This window comes from Cheilinus undulatus, linkage group 11 (genome assembly GCF_018320785.1).
Source record: "Cheilinus undulatus linkage group 11, ASM1832078v1, whole genome shotgun sequence".
NCBI classification, from domain to species: Eukaryota; Metazoa; Chordata; class Actinopteri; order Labriformes; family Labridae; genus Cheilinus; species Cheilinus undulatus.
In genome coordinates, this window is record NC_054875.1 from 17,498,410 (window position 1) to 17,515,338 (window position 16,929).

The 16,929-nt window shown below is 42.4% G+C and overlaps 1 protein-coding gene across 1 annotated transcript; it reads left to right on the plus strand.

Moving 5' to 3' along the window:
- Positions 1–788: 788 nt before the first annotated feature.
- Positions 789–16,555, plus strand: LOC121517824 (protein-glutamine gamma-glutamyltransferase 2-like). The gene is made up of 13 exons (XM_041799880.1): positions 789–912; positions 1,055–1,173; positions 1,378–1,506; positions 2,970–3,138; positions 3,720–3,852; positions 4,006–4,109; positions 5,583–5,671; positions 5,967–6,120; positions 6,295–6,383; positions 6,860–7,047; positions 7,171–7,327; positions 15,876–16,012; positions 16,408–16,555. The coding sequence occupies exons 1-13, from the start codon at positions 789–791 to the stop codon at positions 16,553–16,555; spliced, it is 1,740 nt and encodes a 579-aa protein (XP_041655814.1).
- Positions 16,556–16,929: the final 374 nt, after the last annotated feature.

Sequence of the window (16,929 nt, forward strand, 5' to 3'; positions counted from 1 at the left end):
AACTTTACTGCAGACATGAGCCAAGGTAAGGAAGACGGTAGACATTTTTGTTTCCTGTCCAACGACAGAGTAATGCATTCATTAAATGAAGAGTAGGCTACTATCTACCACTGAAGATGCAAGATTTTCACAGACATAGTATTTCAGTGGGTATCGTGGTCAAGTGTGAAATGCGATAACCAGGAACAGTGGCTGATATAAGATCAATGCAGGAACAGTATCTGCAAAGAGGAATGACTTGATGATTTTTCAAATGATTTATGATCCTTGCAAACCTTGCAAAGAGATGATAAAGGATAATTAAGTTAGGGTGTCTGTTTCCAAGTTTTAATTAATGTGATGTGGATTTTTCTCTACATATAGTGGTGTACATTGAGCATTGTGATCTGGACATTAAGAACAACAAGGACAGCCACCACACAGGACATTATGCAGAGGAGCGCTTGATTGTGAGAAGGGGACAACCCTTCAACATTATATTACATCTGAAAGCTGATAGCAAAGAGTTCAAAACAGCCAAATCAAACTTCACACTCATTGTTGAAACTGGTAAGTTTCATATTAGAGAGGAATGTGGGGCTTTAATATGTATGCAGTAAATCATATTCCCAGTGTGTATTTATTCTTCTCTCATCTAGTTTTACATTTAAAGTGCTCAACCCCTTCTCTCCCCCTAAGGCCCCTTACCCAGAAAAGAATCAGACACCAAGGCTTCCTTTGGCCTTAGTGAGTCCATAGTGGACACTGACTGGAGTGCATCTGCCACCAATGATCTGTCTGGAAATAAAATGACAGTTTGTATCTGTTCACCACCCAACGCCCCCATCGGGGTTTATTCCCTGACCCTGGACCAGGAGGGGCAGAAGACTGCTATAGGAAAGTTCACCCTACTTTTTAATGCCTGGTGTCACAGTAAGTACACTCTTAAACATCAATTTCACTCAGATTTTTATGTCTTCATGTGACAACAACTTTTACTGATAAAAGATTAAAGAAAACAGATTCTGTAATACTGATTTAGATTTGTTGGCACTCTATGCCAACTCTCTTACAGGGGATGCCGTTTATATGTGCAGTGAGACAAAGAGGCAGGAGTATGTTTTAGAACAACATGGGCAGATCTTCAGAGGAACGCATAAACGAATCAAAGGGAAACCATGGAACTTCGGTCAGGTAAACTAAATTTCAGTTTAATAAGTGGTTATTGAAATGTGCATAATTTCATTAATTCTACTTCTTCACTGGTGAGACATTTTATCATCTTCTCACATTTGTTATTCACTGGATTAATTTGTGTTACATCAATAGGATAAAACAAATCCAAACCCATGCGGCTCATATAATGTTTCTAATCCACTTTGTCCACTTTTCCATCAGTTTGAAGCAGGGATACTGGATATCTGCCTGAAGATTCTAGATGACAACCCAAAATTTGTGTCAGATGCTGACAAGGACTGCTCTGCCAGGAGAAACCCAATCTATGTGACCAGGGTGTTCAGTGCTATGGTAGGTCTGTGCCCAGACTTTATTAAGAATATAGGCCAATTGGATTTATGTAAATCAGACAATGAATAACCATTATGCAATCCTTGTGGACAGCGCTATGGGGCCCCTATAGACTGGCATTTGGTGCATCAGAACACCCCTCAGTATGCTTCTTTGTTGTGCTACTGTTCTGCAGGCATTCTTTAGAAGCTTTCTGCCGTCTCTATGCAACTTTTGTGGTAAAACAAAAATGGAAGGTTATACAGAAGTTCTCACATGTGCACTGGAGATTATTAGCAGACGGCCAAGCGCAATGTTGGGTATTTGGGATCAATTTTAAATCATGTTCAGGTCCTGTGGGGGACCATCGTAAACAAATCCAAACCCACTTTATTTAGGTCATATATTTATACAACCCATATTGTTATGGAAATTATTCACTGTCCATACCAAAATGTATGCACTTATCAGTTTGATTCCTCAATGAACAACAGTTCATGTGCATGTTGAAGTGTCCCTGGGAAAGACACTGGTCACAAAATTGCCACAAATCAAAGTCTGATCTCCAGCTTCACCATTATGCATGCAGAAGAATCCTGGGCAACTTGCTGTGTGTGTAAATAAGATTACTGTTGGCAGGCTGGTACCTTGCCTAACAGCCTCCACCACTGTTGTGTGAATGTGTATAAATGGACTAATTTGGCAAGCTACAGCAGGCTTTTCGAGGTCAGCATGCCAGAGAAGTGGTGAAGGGTGCAGCCTAGTTGTCATTTAACTGTTTACTTTCTTGCAGGACCCATAATGGAAATCTATTTCTCACATAAAAGGTGTACGTTAAAGTCAAGTTCAAGCTCAGTTTGAAAGTCAAAACTGAGATTTCTGTGTTACACTGAGAAGTGGCTGGTTGGCTTTGTGCTCAACTATTTGACAACTCTATAATCTCTGTCCATCTAAATATTTAACATTTTGCATTTTTAAATCTTTGTAATGCTAATGAAAGTTCATTTAGATTCCATTGTCTTTTGGCAAGGGAACCTTCTCTTTAATTTATGTTGTTTGAATTTGCTCCGGGTTTAAAAAAGAATTCTCAAATTTGTGTAGAAAACTGTTGCCATAAAAGAGGTTGGAGGTTAAAAAAAGCAAATCAAAAATCTTGAAACCTTGACGTCACAATTGATGTACAGCTGAGAAATTGCAAGTTTATTTTATTTATTTTTTTATTAAGATTTGTTTTTGGGCCTTTTTGTGTCTTTATTGGATAGAAGAGGACAGTGGATAGACTCAGAAACAGGGACAAGAGTGGGGGTGAGACACGCGGCAAAGGGCCTCAGGCCGGATTTGAAAACGGACTGCCCGCGTACATGGTGCCCACCTTGACCACTCGACTGCCGGTGCGCCCCTCAGGATGTATCTTTAATTCCCATTTTCTCTATTCATTAATGGCCTTCCTACTTTCTTTTTGTCCCTCCCCCCACTGCCCTCAGATCAACAGTAATGATGACAGAGGGGTGCTGGTGGGAAATTGGGAGGACTTTTCTGGTGGGGTGCATCCAGGACTGTGGATTGGCAGTGGGGAAATTTTGCGGAAGTGGGCAGAAACTGGCCCAGTCCGCTTTGGCCAGTGTTGGGTGTTTGCTGCTGTTGCATGCACAGGTATGAGTTTCTTTCAACTTTTATCTTTTGGGCAATTTCTTAAACTCTAAAACGAACATTAATAATCTAAAACCAGAAATTTGGAATAGTTCTGCACAGCTTCATAAGAATGTGTGGTTGCAATTACAATGGACATTTCAATTGCAATTAAGGTATAATACATAAAATACCTTTTATATTCATGTGTCTACTGGCTTGGTTATCAAGGAAAATGATGATATAATGGTATTTTTGATATATGAATTTCTAAACTCAAAAAAAAAAAAAATGTGTTTCTTTTCTACTTCTACAAGCACAATAGTGGTGCCATGGTAAAATTAAAGTCCTTTCTGCAGGCATTTTTGTAAAGCTTTCAAGTAGTACGCAATACAGAAATTACTACAGCCTTTTTATGCATTTATGAAATTTCACAGCCTAACATTGCAATTGTGATTAGATTTATTTTGAAGCACTAATTTGAAGTCATCTGCTTTGTTATATTTAAATGCAGTGTTATACTGTTAGGCCTTGATGACAGATGCTTTCTCAAGTACATGCTTTACATAAGACTGATGAAGAATGAGTCTTTTTTTTTCCTCCAGTGTCTCGTGCTCTGGGCATCCCATGTCGAGTGGTTACTAACTTTGGATCCGCTCACGACTCAGATGCCAACCTTGTGATTGAAAACCTTTATGATGAAAATGGAGCAAGAATTTCTGGAGGTGATTCAGTTTGGTAAGTTACCAAGTCATTACACATGTATTATATGAATGTCTCTTGTTTTTTGGTTATACAAAAATGATTTATTTAATACGATTTTCTACATGTTTTTTTTTTTTTTTTGATAAAAGTGGTAAAACCATTGCCCTTAATTCTATTATTTTCCAGGAATTTTCATGTGTGGGTGGACAGCTGGATGACTCGTCCTGATTTGGGATCAGAGTTTGATGGATGGCAAGCCAGTGACCCAACCCCCCAAGAGACAAGTGATGGTAAAACTTTATTCCAATGTTCTGTGTCCTGTACTGATTCTCCAAAGACATCAAAATATGTGTTGTCCAAAAGTAAGTGGCAAATACACTGCCTGGCCAAAAAAAAAGTCGCCACCTAGATTTAACTAAGCAAATAGGTACGAGCCTCCTATTGGATAATTACTGCATGGGCGATTATCTTTCAGCTGGCAACAAGTTATTTAACCCCAGGTGATGCAATGAGTAACTTCTCATTTCTTAAACAACCATGTCGAAAGACATATCCTGTGGTCGTGGAAAAGATGTTAGTCTGTTCAAGAAGGGTCAAATCATTGGCATGCAAAAAAGGTTTCAGTTTGCTAGGGAGCATAAAGATTGGACTCTGGAGGAATGGAAGAAGGTCATGTGGTCTGATGAGTCCAGATTTACCCTGTTCCAGAGTGATGGGCGCATCAGGGTAAGAAGAGAGGCAGGTGAAGTGATGCACCCATCATGCCTAGTGCCTACTGTACAAGCCTGTGGGGGCAGTGCTATGATCTGGGGTTGCTGCACTTGGTCAGGTCTAGGTTCAGCAACATTATGTGCCCAAAGAATGAGGTCACTTGACTACCTGAATACACTGAATGGCCAGGTTATTCCATCGATGGATTTTTTCTTCCCTAATGGCAGGGGCATATTCCAAGATGACAATGCCAGGATTCATCGGGTTCCAATTGTGAAAGAGTGGTTCAGGGAGCATGAGACATCATTTTCACACATGGATTGGCCACCACAGAGTCCAGACCTTAACCCCATTGAGAATCTTTGGGATGTGCTGGAGAAGGCTTTGCGTAGTGGTCAGACTCTCCCATCATCAATACAAGATCTTGGTGAAAAATTAATGCAACACTGGATGGCAATAAATCTTGTGACATTGCAGAAGCTTATCGAAACAATGCCATAGCGAATGTGTGCTGTAATCAAAGCTAAAGGCGGTCCAACGAAATATTAGAGTGTGTGACCTTTTTTGGTGGTGACTTCTTTTTTGGCCAGGCAGTGTATAAGACTGTTAACTGAGAATTGCCAAGTTTAATGACTCGCTTAGCCCACACAGCAAAAACAAAATAATAAAAAAATAGGTTTTAACCAAGTCCCAAGATTTTGCCACAGTGGTGAATGTCTGTGTATAACAGTCACATGTTTTAAATGTTGTGTACAGTTTGTGGTTTGCATGTCCACTTGAGTTTCACAAAACAAAGCAAAAAATAAAAAGGCTATAGGTCAAGCTTAAAATTTTTGCTCTGTTCAATGCCCCTGACACACACTACATTATTTTTTCTAATTTTGGTACCTGTTACCATAAGTAAAGTCACAAAGTCTGGCCTTCTTTTGTGTTAAGATCTTTAATTTACTCATGGGATATTTCTGCTCACGAGTTACATTTAGTAGAAACTGCTTCTTATTTTGTTGTTTGAAGGACATACCCTGAATATTTCCTGGATGTGTTGCTATCAGGTGTTTTCTGTTGTGGGCCAGCTCCTCTGAGGGCCATAAAGGAGGGAGAACTGACCAAGAAGTATGATGCACCCTTTATTTTCGCTGAGGTGAGTTTTGGTCCATTTTGTGTATCATCTAAAATAAAAATAACACAAACATTAAATCAATCCTTTTCAATGGAGCTGACTATGATTAATTATGTGCTGAGGCCTAATACAAGCTAACCTATTAAACAGAGACAGATTCACTTAATGATCACTGTGCCTGTGTGTAGCATATCTGATTTAACAGATTTCTTTCTTTACCTACTTTACTTGCTTTACTTGCCCGTTTTCTGCTCGTGTAATGACAAGATGTCTTTCAAATCTCAATTATTTCATGTCATCATGCCAATGGAATCAGGTCAATGCAGATATTGTGGACCTGGTGCAGCTGACAAGTGGAGAGTTTGTGAAGTTCAGTGGATCAACCAAGTCCGTTGGACGCTTCATCAGCACTAAAGCTGTAGGCTCAGATGAGCGACATGACATCACACACCAATATAAGTATTCAGAAGGTACTGCAGAGTGCATAATACACAAAAACATCAACCTTTTTATATGCATTTGTTCTGTATTTTATGAAGTCCCCTTGCTCTATTCTAGGACCATAACGTTGAATGAGACTGTGATTTATTTTTTTTTTGACACAGCTGTTATGCATGACTTGTATGTGATTCTGATTATTTTAGGCTCAGAGGAGGAGAGGCGGGTGTACGAGAAGGCACAACACCACAACAAATTACACCAGAGAGGAGAGGAGCCAGGACTTCGTCTCAAGGTGTTTGCTACTGGCCATACAAAGGGCTATAAAGACTAAAACTTTGCAGAAACTATTCAAAAGCTTGGAGCTGTATCAGTTGAAACTAAATAGAGATGGGCTAATGATCTTAAAGCACCAACAAGGAGGAAAAAACCCAGCTTGAGCTTCAAATAGGCTAAAATGTAATACACACATAGACAAATGCAAGGAAACTAAATCAGAAAAAATGTGGATGTGTGGCAAAGAACTAAAAGGAACTACTGTCTGACAGTTTTGTTGGAATACCCTGAATTGGTATGACAGGAACAGAGAAAGCATGATGTGGTTTTCGAATACTGTTAAGTAAAATCTAAGCCACATTAGAGTTTGCATTAGTGTTTCATTATTTTCTGAAAGAGCCATTAAGTTTGAGTCAAAATATTCCAATTGATGTATCATTATATATGTTTTGAAGGCATTTAATTCCATCAAAAATTAACTTATTCTAATTTCAGATAAAACTGGCTGATAACATGATCGTGGGTTCAGACTTTGAGGTGAACGCTGTCCTCACTAATAACTGCATGGACACCAGGACCTGTACATTCCTGTTCTTTGCCCGGGCTGTCGGCTACAATGGAAGACAAGCAGACAGCTGTGGATTTGCTTCAGACAAAGTGGAAGTGCCCTCTGGAGAAGGTAAGCTCTAATCATCGCAGCATCTGTGTGGTAGTTTTAAAAACGTGACAAAATTATCTTTATCCATGCTGAACATGCACTGAAACTGCTAAATAACCTGATAAATGGTATGTGTTTTCTCAGAAAGGCATTTGTCCCTCAAACTGCAGTATGACCGTTATGGATCAGGGATCACTTCTGACAGGTTGATCCAGCTGTCAGCCATCACCATCGACAAGCAGACCATCAGTTACCATAAGGCTGAGAAAACCATTGTGCTAGATGAGCCAGATTTACAGATAAAGGTATGGACAATAGATATGCAAAAGGAATGAATGAGCAAGCTAAACAAAATGCATCATAGTGTTATATAAACCAATAGGAATAACTTTTTGTCTTCTGTTTAACCTAGCCCAAATATGCCTTAGAAGCAATAAATCAGGAAAGATGATCTCAGAAAACAAGAGATATTGAATATGTTTAAACATTTTTAAGTTGTCATTCAGTGATATGTGTTCAACTTTACCTCCGTGGGTAATGTGATGAAGGATTTTGAACAGTGTTGTTGACTCTTATACCTTTAAGGCTTTGAATTCTATCTTTTTTACCAAAGCAAAATACAAATCCTTGAATTTGCGATATGTAAATTCAAAGGCTGTTTTTATTGCCAGCTGTTTCTAGATCTGGGGGGGACTGATATACCAGTTGTGCAGCTAATGCTATGGAGACGGACTGTATTTTTGGCTTTCCCTCATCAAACTCATCAAATACACAATCCAACAACTCCAAAACGTTCTCATGGACAAGTTGTGACCTGCACATTCACTAGCTATGAAATAATAACGTATAAATATGTAACATTACGACACATGAAGCAAATACTCTGAACTACTTTGACTTTACTTTGACACAGTGCTCACCTGTGGCAGTGCCGTAGTTACTTGGTAGTTCCGGCTTTGCATTTAGCTTTAAAACATCTCTGTCTCGCAATGTTCCATGATTATGTCATAGCGTGGTGAATGTGCTGGTCACAACTTGCCCTCGAGAGCGTTTTGGAGTTGTTGGATTGTGTATTTGATGAGTTTGATGAGGGAAAGCCAAAATACTGTCTGTCTCCATAGCGTTAGCTGCGCAGCTGGTATATCAGTCCCCCCTAGATCTAGAAACAGCTTGCACTGACAACTAAAGGAAAAAACCTAATACTAGGACTTTAGGAATTATGGCAATGGGCGAATTTGCCAAAATGTTGAAGTATCCCTTTAAAGTGTAAGTAAACCCCCAGCTCAAAGCTAATTCCGCCCACTTCAATATTTAAAAATATGCAAAGAAAGAGAGCAGTTTGGTACTGAGAGGAGGGAAAAGAGGGGGGAAAAGCACTTTTTTTTTTTTTTTTTTTGAAAGGACAGGGTTTACCAGGAAGCAGAAGTGACAATGACTCCCCTTGCCAGAAAGTGACACAACGTCCCAACTCCCGCAGCACTGCTGCCTCAGAGCAATCTTTTGAGGTGGAGGATTATTCCCCTCCAGAGTCCCCTGAAGCAAGAGTGGTGGCAGACTGTGGTGGTCCTGAGCACTACCTGTTTGGACCGTTGGCTCCAGCACCGGCGTTACTAAAGCCAGAGCTCTCTGAGCCGAAGCAGCGCAGGTGCAGGAGAGGATGGGAGTGGTCTCTGAATGGTAAAGTCAGTTAGTGTGAGGGGGATTACACAGGGCATTCGCTGTGGCTGAATCAATCAGTGCTGTGCCAGGTGTATGTGGCTGAGTCAATCAGGGCTGGGCCAGGTGTGTGTGGCTGATCAGCACTGAGTGAGACCAGGTGTGGAGAGCTTATATATGCTCTTGGGTTGCAGCTCTCAGTGCAGACTCATTATCTCACCTTCAGAGGTACTGAGAGCATCTCCTTGGGATTTTTCCTGTGTCTTTCTATGTGAAGTCTCTCAAGCACTGTCGACTCTTTCCTCAGAGCTTTTTTCATTTAAATTACTAGTTACCCCAGAGGTAGTGGTTGATGCTGGAGGTATAACCAGCTTTTCTTTGTTTCTCTCTTGAACCCCAGTCTGGGCATCTTTGAGTTTCTTCTGAAGACAGTTGTCTCACTCTCTCTACAAGTCTAAGTTTCTTTTCAGCTGCACGGCGGCAGTGGTTCAGTTTCTCTTTTCTACTATTAATTAGAGCGGGAGTTATTAGTTGGGCTTATCATTTTGCTTTGGTAGTCTCCCCTTTCCCTTTTATCGCTTGCGATTTAGTGGTTATCCTTCTAGGATAACTTTTTGAAACCTACGGTCTGCATTTGTGTCCCACTGCCCCTCCCCCCTGACAGAATGAGTCTGCCAATGGCGGGCACAGCAGACCAGTTTGTTAGTGATCCACAAACGTCTGATCTCAAAGAGAAAATAGCTGTTCATGGGCATGCTATATCAGCACAGGGGGCTCTTTTAGGTTCACATGAACAAATGCTTCAGACTATTGTTGATCAACAAGCCAGACATAACACAATGCTGACTCAAATACTTGCCTGTTTACAAATCCCAGAGACATCTACAGGCCAAGTCCAAGAAGCACCAATAACCATAAAACCCAGTCCAAATCCTAACCCAGCTCCGCCTCAAATCGCCACTGCCTTCCAAGAAACCAAGCTGTCTACTCCAGCTCGTTATGATGGTCATCCAGGCAGGTGCAAGGGATTTATCACCCAGTGCAGTCTAGTGTTTGAATTACAGCCCTCTATGTTTTCCTCAGAACGAGCCAGGGTAGCTTATATAATTTCATTGCTCTCGGACAAAGCACTTTCCTGGGCTACAGCCTTGTGGGAGAGACAGACTCCTGTCTGTTTTGACTCAACCCTCTTCATGGCAGAAATGAAGAGGGTTTTTGATCATGATGTTAGCGGCCAGGAGGCAGCGGCTTATAGGGTTACATCAGGGTTCTACCAGTGTAGCAGAATTTTCAGTTGAATTTCGCACATTAGCAACAGAATCGGGGTGGAATCAGGAGGCCCTGATAACAGTCTTTATTAACGCATTGTCTGAGAGAGTTAAAGATGAGTTGGCTGCTCGTGATGTTCCAGATTCCCTGGAGAATTTGATCTCTTTAGCTATCCGTATCGATAATCGTATCCGTGAGCGTAACAGAGAGAAAGTATAGTCGCACCCCCTCCAGGTTGATGGGGCAGTTTAGCTCCTCCCATAAAGAGTCAGAACAGCTCCTACATCTTCCAACACTGACGAACCCATGCAAATAGAGGCGCTCACCCACTCACTCCAGCCGAAGAGAGCAACGCATGAGTAGTGGGGCCTGTCTGTATTGTGGCAAAGCGGGCCATTTCATTAAAGCGTGCCCCTAGTGAAAAGCAAAGACACTCTGGGAAACTAGGAGACTCGACAGATTGCAGGGAGGACCTGCCGAGTCCACCTAAGACTCCCCTGGTAGCTAATAAACATACTGTTCTTTCCCTGGAACTATCCTGTGGAAAGAACAATTTTAACATCAAGGCATTTGTTGATTCTGGGGCAGCGGGCAGTTTTATTGACTTGTCCCTGGCTCAAAGGCTGAAAATACCCATCTCTACTCTTCCCTGTCCACTTTCAATCACTGCAGTGGATGGGAGACCTCTGGGTATCGGAAGAGTTGATACAGTTACCAGTCCCATTTTAATCCGTATAGGATCACACACAGAAAGATTGCAGTTCTTTCTTATTGATGCACCAAAATTACCCCTTATCTTGGGTCATCCATGGCTTGAAGAACACAATCCTCATATTAACTGGAGGTCTGGGGAGGTTTTAAGTTGGGGTCCGGAATGTGCATCTCATTTGACTGATTCTAATCCTGCTAAGGACAGACCCTTGAGCTTTGAGCCCCTCTGTGTCACAAGCTCCCCTGCTCCCGAACTCCCCAGTCTATCAAGGGAGGCTCCGCTTGTCTCTCTCCTGTTGACCTCTCTTCCTCTGCTCCTTGCAATCCTGGGTCTCTTGAGTCTAAAGCATCTTCAGGTTATATATGTCCCAGTGCTTTGCCCCCTCTCCCTCTGGGGGTCCCTACCGAGTATGCTGAACTTAGCGAAGTTTTCAGTAAACAGAAGGCCTCGGTTCTACCTGCCCACCGGCCCTATGATTGTACAATCAATCTCCTCCCAGGCACTACACCCCCAAGGGGACGTCTGTATTCGCTGTCGGGTCCAGAAACATTGGCTATGAAAAGCTATATTGACGAGGCCTTGGCTGCAGGATTTATTCGACCCTCCACCTCACCGGCGGGAGCTGGCTTTTTTTTTGTGGGAAAGAAAGATGGTGGGCTAAGGCCATGCATAGATTACAGGGGTCTCAATAAGATCACTGTGAAAAACCGCTATCCTCTCCCCCTCATGTCCACGGCCTTTGAACGTTTACAGGGGGCGTCTATCTTCACTAAGTTAGACCTTCGAAATGCGTACAATTTAGTGCGCATACGTGAGGGGGATGAGTGGAAGACAGCATTCAACACGCCCAGAGGGCACTATGAATACCTGGTAATGCCCTTTGGGCTTTCAAATGCACCTGCTGTTTTCCAGGCATTCATCAATGATGTTCTACGGGATATGCTTGAGGTGTTTGTGTATGTCTATTTAGATGACATCCTGGTTTTTTCCAAGTCCTATGAAGAGCATGTGTCCCACGTCAAAATGGTACTGCAGAGGTTATTGCAGAACCAGTTGTATGTCAAGGCAGAGAAGTGCATGTTCCATGCCTCCAGCGTTCAGTTTCTGGGGTACATTGTGTCTCAGGGGAATGTGAGTATGGATACCAGCAAGGTCAAGGCAGTGGTAGACTGGCCCCAACCTGACTCAGTTAAACAGGTGCAGCGTTTCCTGGGGTTTGCAAATTTTTACCGACGCTTTATTAGGGGCTTTAGCTCAATAGCTGCACCCATCTCAGCCTTGACTAAGGGGGGCAGCTCAAGGTTCAAATGGACTCAACAGGCTGATGAGGCCTTTACTGAACTTAAAAGGAGATTTACTACTGCACCCATACTCACTCACCCTGATCCATCGCTACCTTTTATTGTTGAGGTTGATGCCTCCGATGTAGGAGTTGGGGCAGTGTTGTCCCAGCGCTTTCCAAAGGATCAAAAACTTCACCCATGCGCCTTTTTCTCTCGGCGCCTCTCGCCGGCTGAGAGGAATTATGATGTTGGTAATAAGGAGCTGCTAGCAGTTAAGCTAGCCTTAGAAGAGTGGCGCCATTGGCTTGAGGGTGCTGAACACCCATTTCAGGTCTGGACAGACCATAAGAACCTAGCCTACATCCAACAAGCCAAGCGTCTGAACCCCCGTCAGGCCCGGTGGGCCCTCTTCTTCAGCCGGTTCGAGTTCACCCTTTCGTATCGCCCAGGTTCTAAGAATCTGAAGCCCGATGCCCTCTCACGTCAGTTTGACCACACAGAGAGTGGTTACAGTTCCCAGGAGCCTATAATACCATCGACCCGCATCCTTGCACCCCTAACCTGGGAGATTGATGCTGTAGTCCAAGGGGCTCAGCAGCAGGAACCAGACCCAGGAGGGGTCCTGCAGGCTGTCAGTATGTTCCTACTGCTGTGCGGTCTCAAGTGCTTCAGTGGGGCCACTCATCTCGGCTTACAAATCACCCTGGTGTTCGTCGCACTCTTAGTTTCCTTAGAAGGCGATTTTGGTGGCCCCAGATAGACAAAGATGTTCGTGAGTTTGTGAGAGCTTGCACAGTGTGTGCCCAAAACAAGACGGTACAGCAACCCCCTGCGGGCCTTCTCCAGCCATTACCTGTCCCACACCGTCCTTGGTCACATGTGGGCCTGGACTTTGTAACAGGATTACCCCCATCTAAGGGGTTCACTGTCATCCTGGTAGTAGCTGATCGATTCTCAAAGGCAGCCCACTTCATTCCTCTCCCAAAGCTCCCATCAGCCCTGGAAACTGCCCGGCTCATGGTCCAACATGTCTTTCGCTACCACGGTATTCCCAAAGATGTTGTCTCGGACCGTGGTCCACAGTTTGCTTCCCGTTTTTGGAGGGCGTTCTGTTCTCTTTTAGGTGCGTCCACCAGTCTGTCTTCAGGGTTTCATCCCGAGACAAACGGCCAGACTGAACGTACCAATCAGTCACTTGAAAGAACACTCCGGTGTCTGGTCTCGTCCAACCCAACTACTTGGAGTGAACAACTTGTCTGGGCAGAATATGCATTTAATACATTGCCGAATGCATCCACTGGTCTATCTCCTTTTGAGTGCCAGTTCGGCTATCAACCCCCATTGTTCCCTGACCAGGAGAGGGATGTGGGAGTTCCCTCAGCCACACTGTTCGTCCAAAGGTGCCGCGCCACGTGGAGGCGCGTGCGCACATCCCTACTGCTCTCAGTGGCACAGCAGAAGCGCTATGCTGATCGGGCGCCGCCAGCCCCCACACTATCGGGTTGGTCAAAGGGTGTGGCTCTCTACAAGAGACCTTCCCCTGCGGGTTGAATCCCGCAAGTTGGCACCACGCTTTATTGGCCCCTTTAAGATTATCCGGAGGATCAACCCTGTCACTGTTCGCCTCATGCTCCCCCGATCTATGAAGATTCATCCAACTTTCCATGTTTCTCGCCTGAAACCAGTTTTCTCCAGTCCTCTCATGCCAGCTGTGAGGCCTCCACCTCCACCCCGTATGGTTGGAGGCCAACCAGCCTACACAGTACGGCGTATCTTAAAGTGTCGAAGAGTTGGACGTGGAGTGCAATATCTTGTAGATTGGGAGGGATATGGCCCTGAGGAGCGTACCTGGGTTCCTGCACGAGACATCCTGGACCCAGGCCTTATAGATGACTTCCGTCGGCGCTGCCCAAAACACCTTACTGGAACATCAGGAGCCGTCCCCAGGTGGGGGCCCTGTGAGGGGGATTACACAGGGCATTCGCTGTGGCTGAATCAATCAGTGCTGTGCCAGGTGTATGTGGCTGAGTCAATCAGGGCTGGGCCAGGTGTGTGTGGCTGATCAGCACTGAGTGAGACCAGGTGTGGAGAGCTTATATATGCTCTTGGGTTGCAGCTCTCAGTGCAGACTCATTATCTCACCTTCAGAGGTACTGAGAGCATCTCCTTGGGATTTTTCCTGTGTCTTTCTATGTGAAGTCTCTCAAGCACTGTCGACTCTTTCCTCAGAGCTTTTTTCATTTAAATTACTAGTTACCCCAGAGGTAGTGGTTGATGCTGGAGGTATAACCAGCTTTTCTTTGTTTCTCTCTTGAACCCCAGTCTGGGCATCTTTGAGTTTCTTCTGAAGACAGTTGTCTCACTCTCTCTACAAGTCTAAGTTTCTTTTCAGCTGCACGGCGGCAGTGGTTCAGTTTCTCTTTTCTACTATTAATTAGAGCGGGAGTTATTAGTTGGGCTTATCATTTTGCTTTGGTAGTCTCCCCTTTCCCTTTTATCGCTTGCGATTTAGTGGTTATCCTTCTAGGATAACTTTTTGAAACCTACGGTCTGCATTTGTGTCCCACTGCCCCTCCCCCCTGACAGTTAGAGGTGGTAACATTCTACCTTTTATATACACTGTAAGAAAAAATTAGTTGAGCTTACTTAAAAAAATTATGGAAACTTGTTGCCTCAAAAATAACAAGTAAACAACACTTGACTTTTGTGAGTTAAAAAAACGTGTTTGTTAGTTGTGTGCAGTACTTGTTCTACTTGAACTATTTAAGTATTCACCACTAGTTTAAAATCAACTATTTTAAGTTCTCACAACTGAGATTCAAATGTTAATTTAAGTTTGCAGGACTTAGCCTAAATCATCTACTTTGAGTGTGCAATACTTAACATTTTTAGTGCATTGTAAACACTGATAAGTTCATAGCACTCAAAATATCTTAGACAACTGATCCCCTTAGAACATCAGCTAATACTCTCTGTAAAAGTTTTGTAAGTTATCATTTCACCTAAGGTGGACTATCTTGTGCCACCATTTGCAACAATGGCTGTTAGTGACCCACTTCATTAATGACAGTGTGCCAGGCAACTTTCACTGATGCTGAGAACAGTAACAGTGCCCCCTATGGGCGGGACATCTTTAACTGAGACAGTAACTTCACTCATGGTGCATTTAATTATTCATCTTATTTCACCTTTTTTTATTGAGGAGAAAACCTCATTGAGATTAAAAATCTCTTTTTCAAAAGTGTTCTGGCAAAGACAGCAGCAAACAGAGTGCATAAAGGTTTAGTGCCCAAAGGCATTCTGGGAAAACTGCAGATTTGCCATAACTCAAATATTATGAGTTATAACAAAAAATACTTAAATTGTTTGAGCACTGTTCACTTAAAACTGAAATAAGTTCTATCAGCTCATAAAAAAATAGAGTTCAAATCGCTGTTTTGGATTTTTAAGTTAACACATCTTAATTATACCCCCTTTTTACTTAATTTTTTAAACTAAGTAAACTTAAGTAAATTGAGCCCTTTTGCTGTTATGGCCAAGAAGTACAATTAACTTGTTTATAATAAGTATTTAGAACAGGTTAAGAAGAACTGAGTAATTTCAACTCAATGTTTATGAGTAAAATGGATGTTGCTTTTTACAGTGTAGAGTTTGTGACTTGGAAACCTACCGATGGTCAGTTTCTACGTCACATAAGCCCCGCCTTTTCAGAAGAGATTTTTTAAAGCAGAGCTAATTAAAAGTCGTAAAATGCTGATTTTTATCAGTTTGGTGCAAATGTCAGAAATAACACCAGCATTGATGTGTTTTATCATAGCTCAGTCAGATACTCAAGTGTATAGCTGAAAAATGTTAAAGTGTTCACTACTTCTTTAAGCAGTTTTCAATGTTCAATACACCACCCATTTCATGATTAAACCTGTTTTTCTGCAGCTGGTGGGAGATGTCAAACTGAACCAGTCTGTGATGGCAGAGCTGAGCTTGTTGAACCCTTTACCAGAAACTCTGCAGGACTGCAGCTTTACTATGGAGGGGGCTGGCCTCACTGGTGGCAAACCAATTACAAAGAAGTATGTAACCCCCATTTGTAAATTGATTATAGAAATTATTGCAGTTCAGTTACAACTTTTCTACTAGAAAGACCGACTCATTGACCAAATATTGATTATAATGTAGCTCTAAAGCCTACAACAACTCAAACACAACCAGAATCCAAAGAATCTTTCCATTTAACTGTTGCACAATAAAAATGTCACTTGTCAGAAATACTTTTGGTTGATCAGAATTTCTAATGACGGGAACATTTAGAAAATCTTAAGATAAAAACAACACTGATATATTGATGCAGAATCAGCACCCTCTACAATATTTTATTTCCAAGAGTTGTAAACATAAAAAGAAAACAAGCTTTCTGTTTATTTTGTGCTGATAATTCTAATTATATATGTCTATATGATTTTGGCAGAATTGGAGCTGTGGACCCCAAACAGAAAGCCAAGGCCAGTATCGAGTTCAGCCCAGCCAGTGCTGGCTCCAGTGTTCTACTGGTAAACTTTGATAGCAACAAATTGCAGAACATCAAGAATTCTATCAATGTTGTGGTAAAGGAGTAAGCCATAAAAAATAACAGATTTAATACTCCACATCAGTTAGTGCTGTCATATTTAATAACTGAGCCACAGTTGCAAACAGGATCTTGGGGTTTTATTTATAAATGCACTTTTTGTCATATGGTAACACGGTGGCGCATTGCATTCACTTGAAAATAAAAAAAATCCTCCTGTTTTTATGAGATAATAACTCGTAAAAATAGGAATTTATTTATTTTTGAATTTCCTGTTTTTATGAGATACTATCCCCCTGACCCTCTCCTGCATGACTGGTTGCTGCATTTATCAGCCTGTAATTAGAGGTGCGGGGTTAAGAAGTAGTCAGAATCTTTCCGATCCTGACAGATGTTGATCCAGTGCATTTTGTTTCCTCAAAA